We start from the raw sequence: 19749 nt of genomic DNA on the forward strand, positions 1-19749 counted from the left end.
ATTTTAATTTTGGGGTGAACTGTCCCTTTAAGATGCTTTCAAATAAGCCAGTATTTAAGGATAAACTTTTGTTCTAGTGTGCTCCTGGTCGAGTGTAATATTCTGTGTTGTGCTGTTCCATGTGAGTGAACTTGACTTTGTCATAGTTTAGGTAACAGGCGTGTGCGGTCTTGTCTGGAATCTTAAGGGTTGTACATCTAACAAGGCCAGTTTCATCATTGAGCGCCGAGCTAAAGGTGTCGAGTTCCTTCCTCTGACCGCCGAGAAAACGGGATTATCTCTCTCAAGCAATGATAAACCTACGCTAATGAGTCATGTTTTCTCTCTCACGTCTCTCTGCTGGAGGTAAACCCTTCTGTTCTGCCGTACACTTAGCATTTAACACTCCTGGCACTCCTGTTGGATATCTCCAATTCATTAGCGAATTGCTAGTTTCGTTATTATTTATCACGGCCTCGTTTGCTTTCGGATGATTGTGTAGTTGGCTGGAGATCATTTCGAGTTTTAGCGTTTGGGATAAATTCCTGACGTTGGGCCGTCGGTGGCCGTTGCAATATTTGAGCTCATGCACTTTGATTCTGGATTAACCGGTGGATGAAAGGGGCGAGATCCTCACATGAGGACCTGTAACTGCACGTCTGAGGGAATTTGTGTGACAGCAGATGGTTTTTGGGGCTGCTTGTGAGCGATTTGCATGCATAAGCAACTGAATCTTTGAAGTCGTGCTCAGTACAATGAGAGGGAGATATGAGCTGGAATACGCTCGCCCTGATCAGAGTTTAAAGACCTCTTTCTCTCGAAGAACTTGTGCCCGACAGTGAGAAGTTTCCCTCTGCATGTTTTAATAAAAGGGTTTTTGTCTTTCATCACGCTTAAACAAGGGAATGCGGAGGCTTGCCGAAGCCATTTTTTCCTTTTCCCTCCTTCAGCCGGGAAAGTTGTGCCCCAGATATCTGCTGTTACTTTTGCAAGGCTTGTGGGCATGCTGTGTCCTTTCATTACATTGATGTAACTCAAAGATGATAAAACAGTGTTATACGTCCAAGTAAAATTCATTTTATGGTCTCCAGTGTGTTCTTAAACACTTCCATGTGGTTGCTATGGTTATATTTACATTACATTTACGGTTTTTTTTCATTACGTTCAGAACATCCGGGGTGTTCGGAGGGATTCTGTGTGGTTGCTAGGGTGATGTTAGAATGTTGCTATGTGGTTGCTAAGGTTTTCTAGCTGGTTGCTAGGGCATTGCTATGTGGCTGCTTAGGTGGTTCTGAGTGGATGTAAGAGTGTTGGTATGGAGTGCCTAGGGTGTTCTGAGATGTTGTTAGCACATGCTATGCGGTTGTTAAAGTGGTATAGGTGGTTGCTAGGGCAGTGCTGTGTGGTTACTAGTGTGTTCTGGTTTGTTGCTAAGGTGTTCACAGTAGTTGCTGGTTCATTGTTATTAGTTCACCTGGAAAGTCCTATAGTTTTGTCCATAAATATCCCTCAGATCCATCCTTGAATGCATCCCAAGGAAAATTAACCTTGGTTTTACTGCAGTAACCATGAAGTAAAAACACAGTTACCACTAACGTGCGATTATTTTACGACAGCTAACCATATTTTAGCATTATAGTTTTACTAAAGCTATGCTAATAAATATGCAAATCAATTTTCTGCAAAAAAAAATATGGTTCCTGCAATTTACTATAGTATCGCCGTGGTTATTTTTCAAAAGGCTAAGTCTACCAATTTGACATTATAGGGTGCAATTTGAGTTATGTCTGAAGCATTCTTTTTTTCAGTTTGTAAAATTAGATTAAAATCCCAAATATGAGTAACCGCACTAGTGATGCTTGTCTCAGCACACGCCACAATTTACTTCACTCTCATACCCGTTTAACCATGTAATTCAACACACTAGAAAATAAACATTCAAACACTGCTTTTTTGTCATTTGCCTTTAATTGAGACGGGGTGTCTTTTCTAGCTGAGCTTCTCTCTGCGCCGGCTGTTAAATGAGGATTAATGGAGACAGTCCAGTGTGTCTTGACCTCTGTCCTGCCTTACCAACACACGTCACCATAATCGCATCACTGAAGACATATGTGTCATTCTTAAGCGAAGTCTCTGGCGCTGATCTATAAGTCCACGTCCCATTTCTTTTGTGTCCATGAGCTTTCTATTGAGTTAAAGTCGCTGAAACGTGCTTTCAGGTCCGCTGCTGTCAGTAAATGCTGTAATTTGTCTTCTTGTATTAGAGGTTAAATATTATATGATTCCATTCAGGCACCTGCAGGCAGAGACACAGGGATGGTCTTTGTTTGGGAATATCGCTCCGTGCCCCGATCCTGAGGTCAATCACTGCATCTCACTGGAAAATGTGATCCCTCAGAGGTTGTTTAATGGTTTAGAAATGTAATGTTTGTCATTTGAGTCGGATTTTCTTTTGAAGTTCCTTAGGGAAAAAAAAGAAATGTATGAGAATTATTAACATACAGTAAAAGAAAGTTAAATGTTTGAGGTCATGTTGATATTTTCTCATGAAAATCATCAGAGATTTAAAGGGCCAGGTCACCCGAAAATAAACATTCTGTGATCATTGTCTTCTTGTCATTTAAAACTTGTCTTTCCTCTGTGGAGCACAAATGGAGATATTTTGACAAATGTGTTTTGTGTCCATATAATGGAAGTCAATGGGGTCCAATGTTGTTTAGTTACCAACATTCATCAAGATAGTTTCTGCAGAAGAAAGAAAGTCATACAAGTACGCAATGACATGAGAGTGAGTAAATGATAAAATCATTTTTATTTTTGGGTGAACTGTCCCTTTAAGAAAGAGTCTCCGTTGGCTCGCCATTGAATGTCACTGCTGTCCTGGAGAATCTCATCCGTAATTTTTCCTTCCTAATGGATCAGTCACGCTTTGGGAGAGAAGAGACCAATCCCGTGGAAAAAGTAAAATAACAACAAACCCCCAAAAGAGGCCGAGTCACACAAACCAATTTAAGCCGCCAATTCAAATTAAAAAGAATTGTTTAAGGGTATGAACCAAAAAGGGCAGCTACTTTTACGCGAAGAAATGGAATTTGTAATGAATGAGCTTCGTGAGGGAAAAAACGAGGAGGTTTGCCAATGTAAGGGCAGAGGTTTTTTATGTAAATGAATGCGAGAGCTCAAAATTAACTGAGCCCTCAGGGTGAGACCGTTATCGCTTTGCTGTGTCGATGGAACTCCAGGGAATAGGAGGTTGACATCATAAAACAGCCGGCTGGGTCTGAGCTTTGTCAGAGTTTTTAATTTGAAGAATGTCTTTGGGAAGGAGTCGGAAGATTGAGCATCATGGCCAAGACCACCTGTAGCGACCTTCAACCTTTTTTAAGCAAGCTCTGTGGTAAAAAAAAGTGTTTAAATGTCCACGTCAGGGGTCTTTATTGTCATTTCGGGTCATGTCCTGCAGTTTAATTTCAACCTGCTTTTACACACCTCATAACTTTCAAATGATCCTGAAGACCCGGTGTAGACTTAACCAATTTATCTTTCTTTCTTTTATTTTACAGAAATGGCGGGCTGGTTGGCGGTGGTCTTACTTGTGCTGCATGTGGTGCCGGTTTACTCAGAGGAGACCATATTGGAGTTTTCCACACACACGCCCATCAATAACGTGGTACAGGACCCCAACACCGGACGTGTCTACCTGGGGGCGGTCAATGCCATTTACCAACTGGACTCTTCACTAAACCTGGAGGCCAGAACTGAAACGGGTCCCAAAAAGGACGCAAAGGGTTGCACGCCTCCAGTATCTACCTGCCAGGACCTGATAGACACAAACAACACTAATAAACTCATACTGGTTAATTCTGCCAACGGGTCGTTGATCGTTTGCGGGAGTTTGTACCGAGGAATCTGTTCTCTGCTCAACCTCACCAATGTCAAAGAACAGATATACTACAGCGACAGCAAAGGCGAGCGGACCTACGCCGCCAGCACCGAGGACCACGTCTCCGTGGTGGGCGTCATGGCCACGCTCGTAGTAGAAAATATACAGTTTAACGTGTTTTTGGTTGGGAAGGGCTACGGAAGCATGGACAGCTCTAAACTCATCAGCACCAGAATCGTGCAGAACTATCGCGACTGGGTCGTGTTCGAAAGCATCATCGAGTCGTCCATGGTCCAGGCAGTGCCCTTCGCGGCCAAGTACATGCACGATTTTCGCTTCGCGTTTAAGAGCGACGCATTCGTGTACTTTATCTTCTCACGCACCCTCGGAGGAGCGGATAATAAAAACTTCACGTTCATTTCTCGCCTCTGTGAGAATGACATACACTATTATTCCTACACGGAACTTCAGCTCAGCTGCGGTCAAAATAATCGCTACAATAAAGTCCAGGCCGCGTACGTTACCGAGCCGGGGAAAGAGCTGGCACATCACATGTCCGACTCTGGAGAGTACGGAAATGTGCTGGCTTGGGATAAAGTCCTGTTTGTTGTGGCCAGTTCGGAGGATGGGGGCTCTGTGAATTCACCCACGGTAGAGTCTGCTCTGTGTATGTACCCCCTTAAAAAAATTAACCAGAAACTGGTGGAAATGGTCAGAGCTTGTTACATGGACTACGGCAAGATTGATGGCAAGTTAGTGGTTGAGAGCCCTTACATGTCCAGCAAAGCCGAACTGTGTGTCAAACATGATGTAAGTATCAGCCGATGTGATGATGATGTTGATTAGTGACACAGACGTCTGTTCTGAGCCGTGTCTTGACATTTTTGTGCGTATACCAGGAAAAACAAATATTGTAGACACAACACAAGAACGAGCAACTGTTGAAATATACATCAGTCAAACGGAAACTTATTTTATTATATGTTATTAAATTATGCTGACCGAGTATGTAAACAGACTTTGAAAAAGCACAGACTATTGATTTGTTCACAACAAAGGCGATAACTATAAGTATAACGTTTTAGAAATTGTTTTACATTTTAATGAAAATAGTAGTAAACACCACAACTAATATGAAAATTTTACAGAGAAACAAAGTCATTAGATCTTTCAAAAGTGCAAAAAATGCATTTTTACGTAGTAATTATTTAAAATAAAAAAAATCTAAATTAAGTGAGTTTACGCATAAAACAAGAAAAATAAAAGAAGAAATGAATTAATCTTGAATTAAGTGCCCAATAAAGATGTATATGTTCAGATTGGCAGATATTCTGTCTTGTTTTAAGCGGAAACTCACTATTATTTTATTTTAATTATTATTATTATTATTTTTTTTTTGGAACATTACCCTGTCATCTGTTTTGGATGATGATAAAGTTGACTGTATACAGTAGTTATTGTGCTTTGTAAGAACAAGCCCTTAGACTAAAAACTTAATATTATATTCAAATATTATTGAAAAAATTTACTCAAAAATCAAATCGAAGATAATATGAATAAAATGATATCCTTTTGTGTACTAAAGAAGAAAGAACATTGGGAATGTCATGAGATTAACTAAATGATGACGGAAGTTTATTTTTGGCGAACTAATATTAAATATGTTCGGTTTTGATTCCATTTTTAATCATTTGTTCTTTCTTGACTGTTCTCTCTCGCAGAAAAACATTGTTGATAAATTCACTTGTGGAGCCGATTTCCTTCCATCTCCATTGGCCAGTCGGCAGGAGTTCGCTTTGAGGGCCAATCCATTCTTCACCAGACCGAATCTGCTGACGGCGGTGGCTGTGGCCGAAGAGAACGATCACACCATTGCGTTTCTGGGCCACAACCCAGGAGAAGTGATCAAGGTAAGATCAGCAGTGCTAAATGCTAGAAACTACGATGGCACGTTTCTCGAACCCTCGTTTTGAGGCGCTACAATACTTAGCGTGACGGTCTCACCACGTTGTGAGCACGTGGGAAGGTTTAAGACTATCCTTAGTTGCAGAAGAATAATGACATGGAAAGTCTTTCGAATGCAAAGAAGAGCAGACAAAAATTTGTCTAACAAACTTGACTTTAAAAATAGGCAAAAATTGACGTTTACGGAGGAGGGTGCGGAGAAGAGCAGTCAGTACGTTTCAGAATGTCCTTGTTAAAGAAATGTTGAGGATTTCTCGTTTCTCTGGGAATTTACGACAACCAATTAGCGAAGCACTAAAACAGCTGAACACCTGATGCTACACACCTGATTTAGCATGCACGTCACAAAGCCCGAGTTTAGACTTCGGCAGGTGAGGGAATTGTAGGCTGAACGCGGCGAATCCTTGACAGAACGATGAAAGAGAAAGAGATATCACTGTCACGAAACTGCGCGCTACCTGAGACGCAGCTAAACACGGCAGACGGCGCATTAGAAATAATGAACCGCTCTTCACAACTTGAGTCCAATTCTCGGGTTCGAAAAATGCTTGCAAGAGCAGATTTGGAGAATAGATGGAGTTCAGAAAGAGTTTTCGTCATGCTGAACGCGTTGTGTTGTCAACTAGTTGACATTTTTTGGCTTTTCGTATATCTGCTTCAAAACATTGTCAACATTTGCATTTAGAAGATATAAGCATTCAAAACTAAGTTCCTCACGCTCAAGTACAGATCAACGATTTTTATGACATCACTCTGCACTGAAAGCTAAACACTATTGGCTATTTTAAAAAGGGGGAGGAGCCACTCAATACGTCAAAAAATATGTGAAAAATGACATGCACATTTAAAGGCATCATCATTAGGGTTGGAATGAATTTTTTTTAACATAACTATTTCAAACTAGGCTTCGTTTTTGATATTTTAGAGTTTGGTGCAAATCAAGGCAGCTGTGGTTTTCGTGGCCATTATTCGGCTCGTTAGCCATTAGTTCAGATTCGACACGTTGTCACCGGGTTTGCGGCTCAGGTGCGAGGGGGGGTTTGTGTGGTCCGTGAAGATGACAGATGTGCCCTGTTCCTGGCTCGACTGTTTAATTGTACCTTTCCCGATGTCTATTGTTCTCTGTTTACCCAGGTACATTTGTCAGGCCAACCGGAGGCGTACAACCCTGGTCCGGGCTACAAAACCGGCGGCAACATAAATAAGAACCTTTTCTTTGACAAAGACCAGACGCACTTGTACATCACCACAGAGAAAAAGGTACGAGGCTGGGGTCATTTATCATACGCTGTACATTCAGGGCCGTTGCTTATCGATGGCTCGGCCGCAGGAAGCACAACTGTTTCAGACACTTATGGTTTCAGTTCTTGTTGATGATGAAGTATATGTTTTATTTTTGAAATTGAAACTAAAGGATTGAGGTAGTGTATGTCTTGTTGAGGCCACATCCCCACAGTAATGAAAACTGCATTTCTTTGTTGTTGTTGTTGTTGTGGTTGTGCAGATCACGAAGGTGCCCGTTCAGACCTGCCATCTGAAAACTGACTGCCAGTCGTGTGTGGCACAGAGAGATCCGTACTGCGGCTGGTGTGTCCTGGAAGGAAGGTATCTGTATATTTGTTGAAATAATGTTTCTGGTTTTGTTGAGAATGACAAAGGGACCCCAAAGAGAACATATAGTATCATAAAAACATTGAAACCATGCCCTAGTTGTAACTGCACATGGTCTTATTATTTTTATTTATGTTTGTTTTTATGGAGGATATGCAATAAGACCCAAACCCCCCTCCATCATTACATGTCTTTACCAAATAAAATGTTAGAAAACTCAACAAAAAAAATCTCATCATGTCGTATCATATCATACTGTAAATCATTATACTGTTTATCATATCATTTCATATATATTGTATATCATATAATATATACTGTATATCATCATATATATCAAACATCATATCATATATCACATATCATATAAAATCATTCCATACTGTATATCATATATCATTATACAGTATATCATATCATATATACTGTATATCATATCATTTCATATATATTGTATATCATACATCATAACATGTATCATATCACATTATATCATACTGTATATAATATATCATTGTATATCATATCATATCATACTGTATATCATATCATATATATCATACATCATATTATATGTCACATATCATGTATCATATCATATATCATATAAAATCATACCATACTGTATATCATATATCATAGCATATCATACTGTATATCATATATATTTCATAGTATACTGTATATCATATCATATATCACATATATCATATAAAATCATACCATACTGTATATCCTATCATATATATCATACATCATATTATATGTCACATATCATGTATCATATCATATATCACATATATCATATAAAATCATACCATACGGTATATCATATATCATATCGTATCATACTGTATATCCTATCATATATATCATACATCATATCATATATATCATATCATATTATATCATACTGTATATCATCATATATCATATCATACTGTATGACATAAAATATCACACACCACATCACATCTATATATTAGATTATAGACTTTATGCTTTCAATTTTTTAAAAGTTGTATTATTCACAGAATGCTCATGAACACAAGCACGTAAACGTCTTGTGTTGTATTTAAGTGCATTAGAAGCGTTACGTATGTTGTTGTATCATTTGCGCAGATGCACCCGGAGATCGGAGTGCGGCCGCGCGGAGGAAAAGAACGGCTGGCTGTGGAGTCCAAACCAACAGTGTGTGAAAATCGTCTCCTTCCACCCGCCAAATCTCAGCTGCTTGAAGTCCCAGCAGGTACCAGCCGAGTGTCGCCGGCACAATTACCAGAGTGGTATTTTTAAACCCGACTGCTCAAGGCTGATTGTGAGAAAAGCTGAGCTTGACTCCCACACAATGAGGCCATATTGGTGAACAGACGGCGGGAACACAATGGCCGCTGATGGCGTGTTTGGAATTCTGTTCTGACGGTGCCGCCGTCGTGCTTCGCAATAAAACTTATTTGATTGTGGAGTATGCGAGTGTTAGAGGATATTTATTGAGAAAATGTTGTTATTGACACAAGAACGTTGTTATAAAATGTAAAGACTTCAGTCTCACAAAAATGACTTATTTCATGCTTGTAAAAGAATGTATTTAATAGACTCAAAAAGTTTTGCTTAAATTTCCGTCTCATATCAACCTGACGTTGTCGGTTTATAAAATCTCTCTCAGGTGGAGATCATCATCCGACTGCTGCCCATCCTTCGAGATTCCGACCGTATCAAATGCGCTTTCGGCTCTCATAATAGCATCGGCAGGATGGTGGACGGCAGGGTCAGTTGCCGCCTACCTGAGCCGCATCTTATACCAACCACACCTGAGCACCAAGGTATGACTCCTAATGTGAATGTTCAAGTGATTTCTTATCATATTTCACCATGATGTGGGGTTTAAAGAGGCCGTATTCTACACTGCAGCATTTCATTTCATTTTTTGACAGAACTGCACTTTAAATGCTTCTTAATTTAGTTTCTCATTAGCATTTGCCATCCGTTCCCTGACCCTTGGAATGCATTTGCTACTGTAGGTAATAATAATTAAAAGTGTACGCACAGTCATTTATTCCTCATTAAAAATCATTTTACACTTCAAAAATGAAAGTACTTGTTGAAAATGATTTACCTTCCAGTCATATAGCCAAATAAAACTTTATTTTACTGTTGAGATCACATGACCATTGTTATTATTGTTATTGTTAGTAGTAGTAGTAGTACTACTAATAATAATAATATAATTATTATTATTATTATTAGTGTTGTGAAATAATATTAATAATAATTACTATTGTTATTATTATTATTATTATTGAATATTTTAAATGATTCAAGTTCTTTTTTTTTTTAATATTGTAAGTACTTTAAAATGCACATCAATTCTATCAACCTTTAGAAAAACACAATGACCCAATTTTGCTGTTCTGTTTTTTACAGATTTTGTTGCTGTCCCCGTCAAGATCTTCGTAAACGGCAGCGTGCAGGTGGCGTCCAGCGAGTACAAGTTCTACAACTGCGCAGCGGCTGTTCGTAAAGCAGAAAATACACCGTACGTTAGCTCTCTCGCTTCTTTTGTCAGCGTGTGTGTGTCCCCGCGTTGTGCTGACACCAGTATGTGTATAATGAATACGAGTATCTGTAACGATGAGACATTGGTTTACTCATAAATTGTAATGCATCAGTGAAACTGGAATTGAATTTGCTTCTATAGAGACTTGCTTACATTTTCCCCCTCTTTTTGTTCCAGAGCAGGAAATTGCTTTGGTTTCTCATCCATTCATCACGCATGAAAGTCAATCCCTCATCTATTTTTCTCCCGCTTCTTGTGTTTTTTAAGCGCTGGGGGGACGTTTCTGATGAATGGGTATTATTTGAAGTGCGCTGGGACTATATGCTTTTACGGCAAACATTTACGCGCTGATGAAAAATTTTACTAGTTTTAATCGCGTCTCTCCGTAGGTGCATGTCCTGTGTGAGCAGCTCTTGGGGGTGTCAGTGGAACGTCGCGGCCCACACCTGCACCGATCTGAATGATGCGGAGACCGGAGCCAATATCATCAAACCCAAACAGGTACTGACAGGACAAGAATTCAAGCTTGTGCGCACATGCATACGCGGTATTCTTTTGTCAGTCCACCTGTATTACCATGCTGACGAAAAAACAGGTCATACTAGTTTAAAAAATAGTTAGGAAACTAATTCTGTGATTATCTTACCCTCGTGTCGTCCCGTCGGGTATGTTGTTTGTCTTTGGTGCGACACAATATCTTTATAATCCCTGATGATGAAACACAATACAACTTCGAATGGTTTCCGTTAGGAAAGCCTTATTTCAGTAGGATTGAATGGTTTTCTGTTGGTTCCATCCGCCAGGTAACATCCCACCAGTAGAACTCAACACATAACCAATAGAGACCCACAGGGACATTATCCATTAAAACCAGTTCAATTCCCATTAAGCCATAAAAACGTTCCCAGGGTCCTGTTGTTTACCCATTAGAAACCATGTCCACCCTGTTACTATCTTAAGCTCTTTTTAACTGGATCTTTAAACCAGATGATGAACATTGATCATCTCTGGGTGATTCAGTGATTCATTTTGATTAGTTCAATAAGATCAATTCTTGGAGCGCCGGTCGACACATTTTCGTTTTCAAACCTTTTTATTGAAGTGTGCAGCTGAATAACTTTTGGGGAAACGCACAACGCTGTTTATTAACGGCTGATTTATTGGACACAATGGTCATAATTTTACGCGCTCGGTTTTCATGTGAAACGTATTCGCTGAATCGGCAAATAAGAATGAATGGACGAAGTGGATTATACAATTACGCGATTAGACACAGCCACCGATGTCAGGGTGGATGTATTAGATTTCAGCCGAAAATAAACCGCTTTATTCAGGGACGTCATCGTCGTTAATGAGTTTTTCTGTTTCAGCGGACGTTCATTAATTTATGTCGGACGAAAATTATGAGTCGTAGATAGCGGCGAATAGCGTTTAAGGTCTCCCAGCGTTACTGTTGTTCTTCATCTGTCTTGTGTTTTAGGTGAAGAGCTGTCCACGTTTCGAGAACCCAGATCCCGTTCTTATCCCGGTGGGATATAAAACACGGATCAGTTTTGAGGGCATCAATTTGGATCCGTACAAGGTGAGTTCGTCATTTTTGCTTTGTGAGCTTTGTGAACCTGTGAAATCGTTTTTGTGTGTGTTTTTATTTATAGGGAAACTATTACGTACCAAATGATGCTTCTTGTGTGTGAAAAATTGTATGTCCTTTTTCTGAAACATCAGGGCCGTGATTTTGTCATCGGAACAGAGCTGGTGAAGTTAGAGGAAGATGTGAAGACAGAACCGGGACCCTTCTATTCCTTCAGTGGATTTGAGGTTAGTCACGCGCGCGCGCACACACACACACACACACACACACACACACAATCGCTCTTTATCCAAATGTTGCTCCAGGGAGGCTGTTCTTACCGCACTGTAAATCTTTTAGGGTCAAAAGCGTTTGCCAAATGACACGTGACCATCGTAAAACATACCAACCCACACTTCCAGAGGGTCTTCTGGGGCTTTGAGATTATAGCTCCTCCTGTTGGCAGCACTCAAATGTGCTGGTGCTGTGGCTGGTTTTCGGCTGGGGGATCTGTGAAAAGTTCTTTTAAACGCCTTGGTGTCAGTAAAAAAATACCTGAAGCAATTTTCTGATACAACACTGATTACATTCAGCCGTCAAAGTGTCTCCAGACACGATGAGGAATATTTCTAAGATGAGCTCTCACCTTGTCACCTTTCTTTTTCAGTTTTCCTTCGACAAAGCTCACGAGACCAACATTCTGTTCCACGTGAGGGAGAAATACACAAGAAAAAAGATCGACAGCAGTCTTAATGGTAACAGCTTTCATTGGCGTAGAAACGTTGTCATTATTGGATGCTTTTTAATGTTGCGTGTTCTTACAATGAAAGTGAATGGGGACTGGGGCTGTCAAGTTCCAACATGACAGAAATCACCAGAAAGAACTCCCAGAGGTAGTCCATATGACGTGCACTATACTTCACAGAAGAGTCAATTCGTTCCAATTTTTTTCCGACATGTTCCTGTAGTGTAGACGTGAAGAGTTTGGTTCCAAAATGAGATAACTCCGTTTTTAATGGTTTTTTTTATTGTGCATTCCAATGAATATCAATCAAACTGCAGTTGGTTTGTTTTGATTTAAGCCATAATAACTCAAAAAATACAGCTAACTAACACAATAATAACATGATAACATCATAAAAAACGTTCTCAATATCTCATTTTGGAACCAAACTCTTGTTCCTGTAGATCTTTTGGTAGATCATTGTATCAGCAGCACAAAAGTCGTACGTTTGATTCCCAGTGAACACACATACTGATCAAATGTAAGTTGCTTTGCATGAAAGCGTCTGCCAAATGCATAAATATGAATAAGTAACAATATCAATATCATGAATGAATCACTTTTTTGAATTGGATCTTTTGAACGAATCTCTTGATCCGATTCACGAAGCGGGTCTGAATGATTCATTTACAAACTCACTTTTTGTTCATTTTGGAAGTTGACGGCCCTCAGTCCCTATTTGCTTTAGTTATATGCAGCTTGACTATTCTTTAAAAAATGACAATAAAATTTTGATTTTTGCGTTATAAAATAAAATACAGAAACGTACGAAAGCTTGGAACAAAAAATCGGTGAATACATGATATTATTGATTCTTTGGGACTTGGTGTTTATTTGTCTTTTTACAGTGACTCTGTATAACTGCTCTCTGGGACGTGAGGACTGCAGTCTGTGTAAAAACGCCGATCCCAAATACCAGTGTGTGTGGTGTACTCAGACCAGCTCGTGTGTGTACGAACATCTCTGTGCCTCAAAAGAACCCGAGCAGTGTCCCGACCCGCAGATCACTGACGTGAGTCTCTACAGTTTATTCACTATACTCAAAATACTTCACCCCCGTGGATGATTTCAGCGAGGGGGGCCAAACGTACACATAAACTAAACCACTCCTTTTCTTGAGACCAAAGCAGTGTTGCCATGTCTGACTTATTTCCGTCATGGGATAGTTCACTTAAAAATGAAAATTCTTTCATTTACTTACCCTCGTGTCATTTCAAACCTGTGTGACTTTCTTTTATCTGCTGAACACAAGAGAAGATATTTTGAAGAATGTTGATAACCAAACAACATTGGCCTCCATTGTACAAAACAACCAAGACATTTCTCATAATATCTTCTTCCGTGTTCATGTACAGGTTTTGAATGACATGAGGGTGAATTAACGATGAAAGAATTGTTATATTTGGGTGAACTGTGCCTTTAAGGCTAGACAGTGTTTGGCACCCATAACATGATCACATATGTCTGACCACTAATAACAGATTCCAAATATTCCCACATCCCACATTTCAGCCTTTCCCAGCCGCTTCTCACCACAATTATTTGTAATGCGTGCTTGTTTCCTTTCCATTAGATGTGTTCGGAGAGGAGAGAGAGAGCGTGAGAGAGACGGGGCTTATTTTGGCAGACTGGGTTGCTTGTTTTTCTAGCGAGATCTGGCAACGCTGCTCGTCTAATACTCAAAATTACTGTTGCTAATACAGTACACAACATTAAACCCACTGCAAAGCAATTCATGTGATAATTGAGACAGCAACAAGTCACAAGGATGTTGTAAATATGTGAGTTTTACGCAACGTAATATCACATGAAGGTTCGCGATATTCTGTATTCAAAACAGCGTTTCTGTGAAGGGTGCCACAGCTCGGAGACTTCCAGCAATAATTTATAACTCCCCGTCTCGTTCTCCACCTCTCTCTTTCCCAATTTCCTTCAGCCCTTCAATCTTGCAGCTTTGAGACTTTATTTAAAAATCAATCGAAACCTCAGGTCACGTCCTGTTCTGCTCTTATTGAATGCCTGCATATATTCACTTAGATGTAACTCACCTTGTAGCGTCGTGGTTACCTCAGCATTTCTCTGTCTTCGTTCAGAGCCGTCCCTAATGAATGTCTCTTATTCTAATGTGTTCAAGGTCACGCCAAAATTCGGGCCCTTGAAAGGGGGAATAAAGGTGACTATTAAGGGCTCGAACCTGGGAATTCAGAAAGAGGACATTAAAAACATTACGGTGGCCGGAGTGCGGTGCAAACATCTCGGAGAACGTTACTCTGTATCGACGAGGTAAAATTCACAAGTTATTGTTCATACCTTAGTTTGCTCCCGGGGGTTTTGTTCATTATGTCATGCGTGAATTTTTTTTGTTTGTATATTCAACACAATCTCACGGGAATTCCTAACTATTTTACGAGGTTGCCAATTCGTATAAATTCTTACGATCTTATTTGAATGTTTAATGCGATTTGCTTTCACGCCAGTGATGTTAGGTTTAGGGGTGGGGCTAGGGGAGGGGCTTCAGTATTGCGGGGTTTTTTAATAATCATACATTTTTGTACGATTCACAAATGTATACAAATTAGCCACCTCTTAAAAAAGTTACAAATTCCTGTGAGGTCAGGTTGGTTTATTTGCTTATTTTATCGATATATAGTTAGACTATATTATCTTTTTAAGGGAATACTCTGTTCTTAACATTCTGTTTTTATTGTATTAAGCAATAAACTGTAATAATATTTTGTTCAACTCATGCTTAAAACAAGAAAAAAACGTTTGCCAATGGGGAAAATATACGCAAATTGTACTTTCTCAAAGTGACTTGTACACAGCAAAATCACCAGTGTTAAAAAAGGTCAAATGAACTCTGTGTATACGTATATAAACCACACTTCATTTGAACTTTTTTAACACTGGCGATGTTACTGTGCATGCAGGGCATTGAAGATGTACAATATATGGTTCTGTGTTTCTGAGAAACAAACCAGAACCTCTGGTGTGTTCTACCGGTTCATCTGTTTTATGGCGGCTTTAGATATTTCACTGAAAACCAGGACAAGAATATTGATTTCGAGAATGATTTTCTGCAGTGCGCTACACATCTGCTGCAATACTTTCCAGACACTTCTTAATAAACTCAAAGTCGACTTAATTCAGTATCGAACAAGAGCTCTTATGAAATCCGATTGCTGCCGGACGTTTGAGGTTACAGATCTCTGAGGTACGGACGGCCTGATTCTCACTCACCGTCCTGTTTGAGAGATCTAGTTCATGCGAAGTTAGTTAATGAAGAATTCAACAAAATCCCGCCCCAAGAAGGATAGAAATAATGTCTTGTAGATCTTCCGTCCGTGGCTTTACATTATGGCTGCGATTTATTTTGAGTGAAATATCAAGTGTATGAATTTTCCTCCTCTGTCTGTTAGAACAGTGGTTCTCAAACTTTTTCGTTGTAAGGCCCCCTTTGTGTAGAGTGCATCGCTTTGCGGTCCCCCAAATAAAGACTTATAATCTTAAATTTAACATTTTTATTTAAACAAAAACATATTCGGTTATACAATGCTGAAACATCAATTCTTTTGTCTGGTGGTCTTATTTTTCTGATTTGATTGCATAAAATCTATGATCAATTTCTATATTTCATAAAATGCCACAAAATCTGTGGCCCCCTGGATCCACCTCGGGGCCCCCCCAGGGGCCACGGCCCCCAGTTTGAGAACTACTGTGTTAGAACACACTTGTACTTTGTAAAGCGTTGTACTTGTTTGTATACAGAGCCATAGAGGAGTTTTGGGTTTTCTTGGCTGATTCAATAATTCAACATCTGTGCCTAAACGTTCAGCCCGACTGAGTGTTTGTCTGGCTGCTAACAAGTTTGAAAAGGATCTTTCAGTGTTTGGCACAGGAACGTTCAATAAGCTTTATTGAAGCAGTCGAATCTGTCTGTGGAGGTCCCGTTCCAGGTTTTGGGGTAACACTATCGCTTTTCAGAGTTGGCAGGTTGGGGTGAAATAAAACGGAACCTGCGTGCGTCACATGAACCTAAAAACAGCATTTGTTCGGTGATTTTGTGTAAAATGTCAGTTGTTTTTAACAAACAGTAAAAGGAAAGTTCGTAAAATAACCTGCAGTTTTGTGTTTTGAACAGAGAGGGCGATAAAGAGGCGTATGTCGCATTATTTCGAATTTCAATTATAATGTACATGAATATTATATTCAATTAAAATTTATTTCTGTAGTGTTTTTGTTTTTTTTGCAAAGCATATTTACAGAAATTTTAGAGCAAATAGTAGAGACGTAAGAAATAACAGTATAGAAATAAAGGAAAAAATAAATGAAAGAAAACTATCAAATAAACGGTATCATTGCAGATTATATTATTACATTATTGCAATTATAGGGACATTACTGTTCATGTTTTGCATGGTTTATTATTTAAATACATTTTTTGTTGCAGTGTGGTTTGTGAGACCGGCCCGTCCAGTCTTTACAGAAGTGGAGAGGTCGAGATCGACATCGGTGGGGGGAAAAGAGGCGTGTCCACAAAAGCCGTCCGCTTCACCTACAGGGTGAGCTACGAACCTACATTACCCAGCATGCATAGCACACATTCGCTGGAAGCCATCGAGGAAACGATCAATCAGCTTGAAGTGCATTTTTCCAACAGGGCGTAGTAACCCACACAGAGGAGACAGTAATACCCTGCACCCTTCTGAATGCTCACCTCCATCCTTGAGAACATAATGTCAGAAATGTAAATGTTACGTTTGTGGAGGTCAATAAGATGTACGTCTCTGCATTTTGTATGTAATTACAAGACGCTTCTTCGCCTCTGTTTTTTGTTGCACGGTCACCGGTCACACGTTTCCTGGGGTGATGTGCAGTGGCAATTATTGTTGTGTGTGTTTGTATGGCTGACGGCTCTAGCAGAATTATTGCATCAGTTTATCAGGGAGCGAGACGGTCTCGGGCGTCCCGCGGGGGAACGCTGAGGGCGAGCGTTTCTTCGGCAGACTGACGTCTCGGATAGTTTCTTGGGATTATGTAATTATTACGAGAGGAAGGCAATGCAGAGGATGTGTCTGTCAGTGTGGGCTTTTCATAGCTGACTATTATTACTATTGTTACAACTCTCGGCCAAATTTGAAACTAAACCTAGTTCGCTTGCCTTGAAACAAAAATGTCATCATTTATTCACCGTCATGGCAATGTGGTCTGGGGCTGTCCGATTTAAAAAAAATAAGGATGGAAGAGGACCAAGGCGACTTTATAATTTATTCCAAGTCCTTTGAAGCCATGTAATGCTATGAGCGTGAAACCGGCTGAAGTCAACGTCGTCACTCATTTTCTGTTACCCGCTTTGAATGGATCATTGAGTCAACGAGATATTTTTGGTGAAAAATAAGACTTCGTTATTAAGCATGTACATAAAAAATAGTGTCTTTTTACCACAACAGTAAGCTTACAATGATTGTTTATATTTGAGCTATTATTTTGCGAAAAATCTTTTGAGCTCAACATGTAAAGAAATGTAAAGTAACCCGCAGTGTCACGTTTCAAACAGAGATGGCGCTATAGAGACAAAAGTTATGCATTGCTGAATTAAGAACTTGTTATCGGCGTAATAACATTTGTAATCAATTCGTAAGAATTTATTCATTTAACAAATTGAAAAGTAAATCGAAAGATCGGTTTGTTCACAAATCAGACATTGCTACGTCTCCATGAATTCTCAGGGACGCACCAAGGAAACCAAAGGAGGTGTCAAGATTTTAAGTAATGACTTAATTTTCAGTCTGTTCTGTGGGTTGAGAAAACGTAGAATATAACGCAGGAGTCATAAACGCTTAATGGTGTTTTTATGTCCCATTCAGAGCTTGAAAGTGTCCTTCGCTGTTAGTAATTAAATGAAAGGGAAACTAAAAGAGGGTGTATAGATGTTGACAAAATGTTCATTTTTGGGTGAACAATTTCTTTAATTCAAATTGTAATAACGATTGTAAATGGTGGAAAAGATTTTTAACAAATGCTTGTTGAATACGTAATAACGTTAAAAACCGAGGGCATATACAAAGAAAAAAGACAAATAATACATCCGTACTCTGTAGACGATTTAATGTTTAAATCATTTATCTAAATGTCACGGTTAAAAAAAATGTGATCTCATTAGCATGTGACTGCCCTCATTTGCATAATAACATATTCTACGAAAACATATTAAATGTGATGTTTGTCTCTTTAGGACCCTGTACCAAAGTTTGTGTCTCCTCTTCGGGCTCCGAGAGCTGGAGGCACCACGCTTACCATTACCGGTGATGGCCTGAACACAGGTTCTAGGGAAGAGCTTCATATCACCGTGGGCGGCGTGCCCTGTGTAGTGTGAGTGCAGTAGAGCATTATGGGAAACGTAGTTTCTTACATAACTGATTTTAATCTTCTTTCTTCTCTCTCTCTGTCAGTCAGAGTTTTGGAGATGTCATCACGTGTAAGTTGGGCGAGTACAAAGGAGACACGGTTCCGTCTCCTTCTCTCGCCGTCGTAGTTCAATACGGCAAAAACGCCAACATCGAAGTGCCTCAGAAGGTCCGGTTCACCAACAACCCCTCAGTGTCCGACCATCAACCCAGGAGCAGCTTCCTCTGGTATCTGATCTCTGTTATTGTACCATTACTTTTAAAGGCATAGATCACTCAAACATTAACTTTCTGTCATCATTTATTCTTCCTCATGTTGTTCAAAACTTGTGTATGAGTCTTTCTTCAGTGGCACATAATAGAAGATATTTTGAGAAATGTCTCTCTTTTGTGTCCATACAATGGAAGTCAACGGGGTTCAATGTTGTTTGGTTTCCAACATGTGTTCTGCAGAAGTAAAAAGTCATCCAAGGTTGGGAATGACATGAGACGAAATAAGAGCATCATGTAATCGTTGTATTGTGTGTCTTTTAGTGGTGGCCGAAAAATCATAGTGGTCGGTTCTGGATTTGAACTGGTCCAGAAGGCCACCATCAAGGTGGTGGTGTCCGGCGGTGAATGGTCCAACCACACAACGGCAATGGAGGTAAGGATCTGAAACAGCCTGAACTATTTGTTTTCTCACTCTTGAGGTTTAATCTCTCAGCTCTGATTGAAACGACGGGACGGAGCTCCGTTCTGAACCAAACTGAGATTAAACAAGCGTTTAGCAATCGAAAGGCGTGATGAATGTTTCATTTCATCTTTCTTATCTGTGGAGAAGCCTTTGTACCCGAGACCTGTTTCCCAAGCACTCTCTCGCTCTCTTTATCGCTCTATCTCTCAGATTTTCCAGCCCCATTTAGATTTTGGCTGTTTCCTCTCAGAATATCAATGGATTTCGCCAGCAGCTGTAGAATCTCTGTTCCATCACAGTTTTTGTTGTCGGAGGGC

General features: G+C 39.8%; 1 protein-coding gene across 7 annotated transcripts in view; it reads left to right on the forward strand.

Annotated features, from left to right (window-relative positions):
* plxnb2b (plexin b2b) overlaps positions 1 to 19749 on the forward strand; it is a 109584-nt gene that overhangs the window by 77506 nt on the left and 12329 nt on the right. For 6 of the 7 annotated variants that reach the window (XM_057329395.1, XM_057329392.1, XM_057329394.1 and 3 more), the window contains 17 exons: positions 3543 to 4672; positions 5584 to 5772; positions 6962 to 7087; positions 7332 to 7432; positions 8561 to 8687; positions 9105 to 9261; positions 9863 to 9974; positions 10385 to 10496; positions 11476 to 11577; positions 11721 to 11813; positions 12233 to 12320; positions 13198 to 13361; positions 14484 to 14632; positions 16800 to 16911; positions 18585 to 18721; positions 18802 to 18984; positions 19291 to 19402. In XM_057329395.1, the coding sequence (XP_057185378.1) occupies positions 3545 to 4672; positions 5584 to 5772; positions 6962 to 7087; positions 7332 to 7432; positions 8561 to 8687; positions 9105 to 9261; positions 9863 to 9974; positions 10385 to 10496; positions 11476 to 11577; positions 11721 to 11813; positions 12233 to 12320; positions 13198 to 13361; positions 14484 to 14632; positions 16800 to 16911; positions 18585 to 18721; positions 18802 to 18984; positions 19291 to 19402 (3192 nt within the window). In that variant the 5' untranslated portion in view covers positions 3543 to 3544. Of the gene's footprint in view, positions 1 to 206; positions 346 to 3542; positions 4673 to 5583; positions 5773 to 6961; positions 7088 to 7331; positions 7433 to 8560; positions 8688 to 9104; positions 9262 to 9862; positions 9975 to 10384; positions 10497 to 11475; positions 11578 to 11720; positions 11814 to 12232; positions 12321 to 13197; positions 13362 to 14483; positions 14633 to 16799; positions 16912 to 18584; positions 18722 to 18801; positions 18985 to 19290; positions 19403 to 19749 lie in introns of those variants that run through there. The other variant, XM_057329389.1, reaches the window with a different exon arrangement.

Source organism: Triplophysa rosa, linkage group LG3 (assembly GCF_024868665.1).
Source record: "Triplophysa rosa linkage group LG3, Trosa_1v2, whole genome shotgun sequence".
Taxonomy (NCBI): Eukaryota; Metazoa; Chordata; class Actinopteri; order Cypriniformes; family Nemacheilidae; genus Triplophysa; species Triplophysa rosa.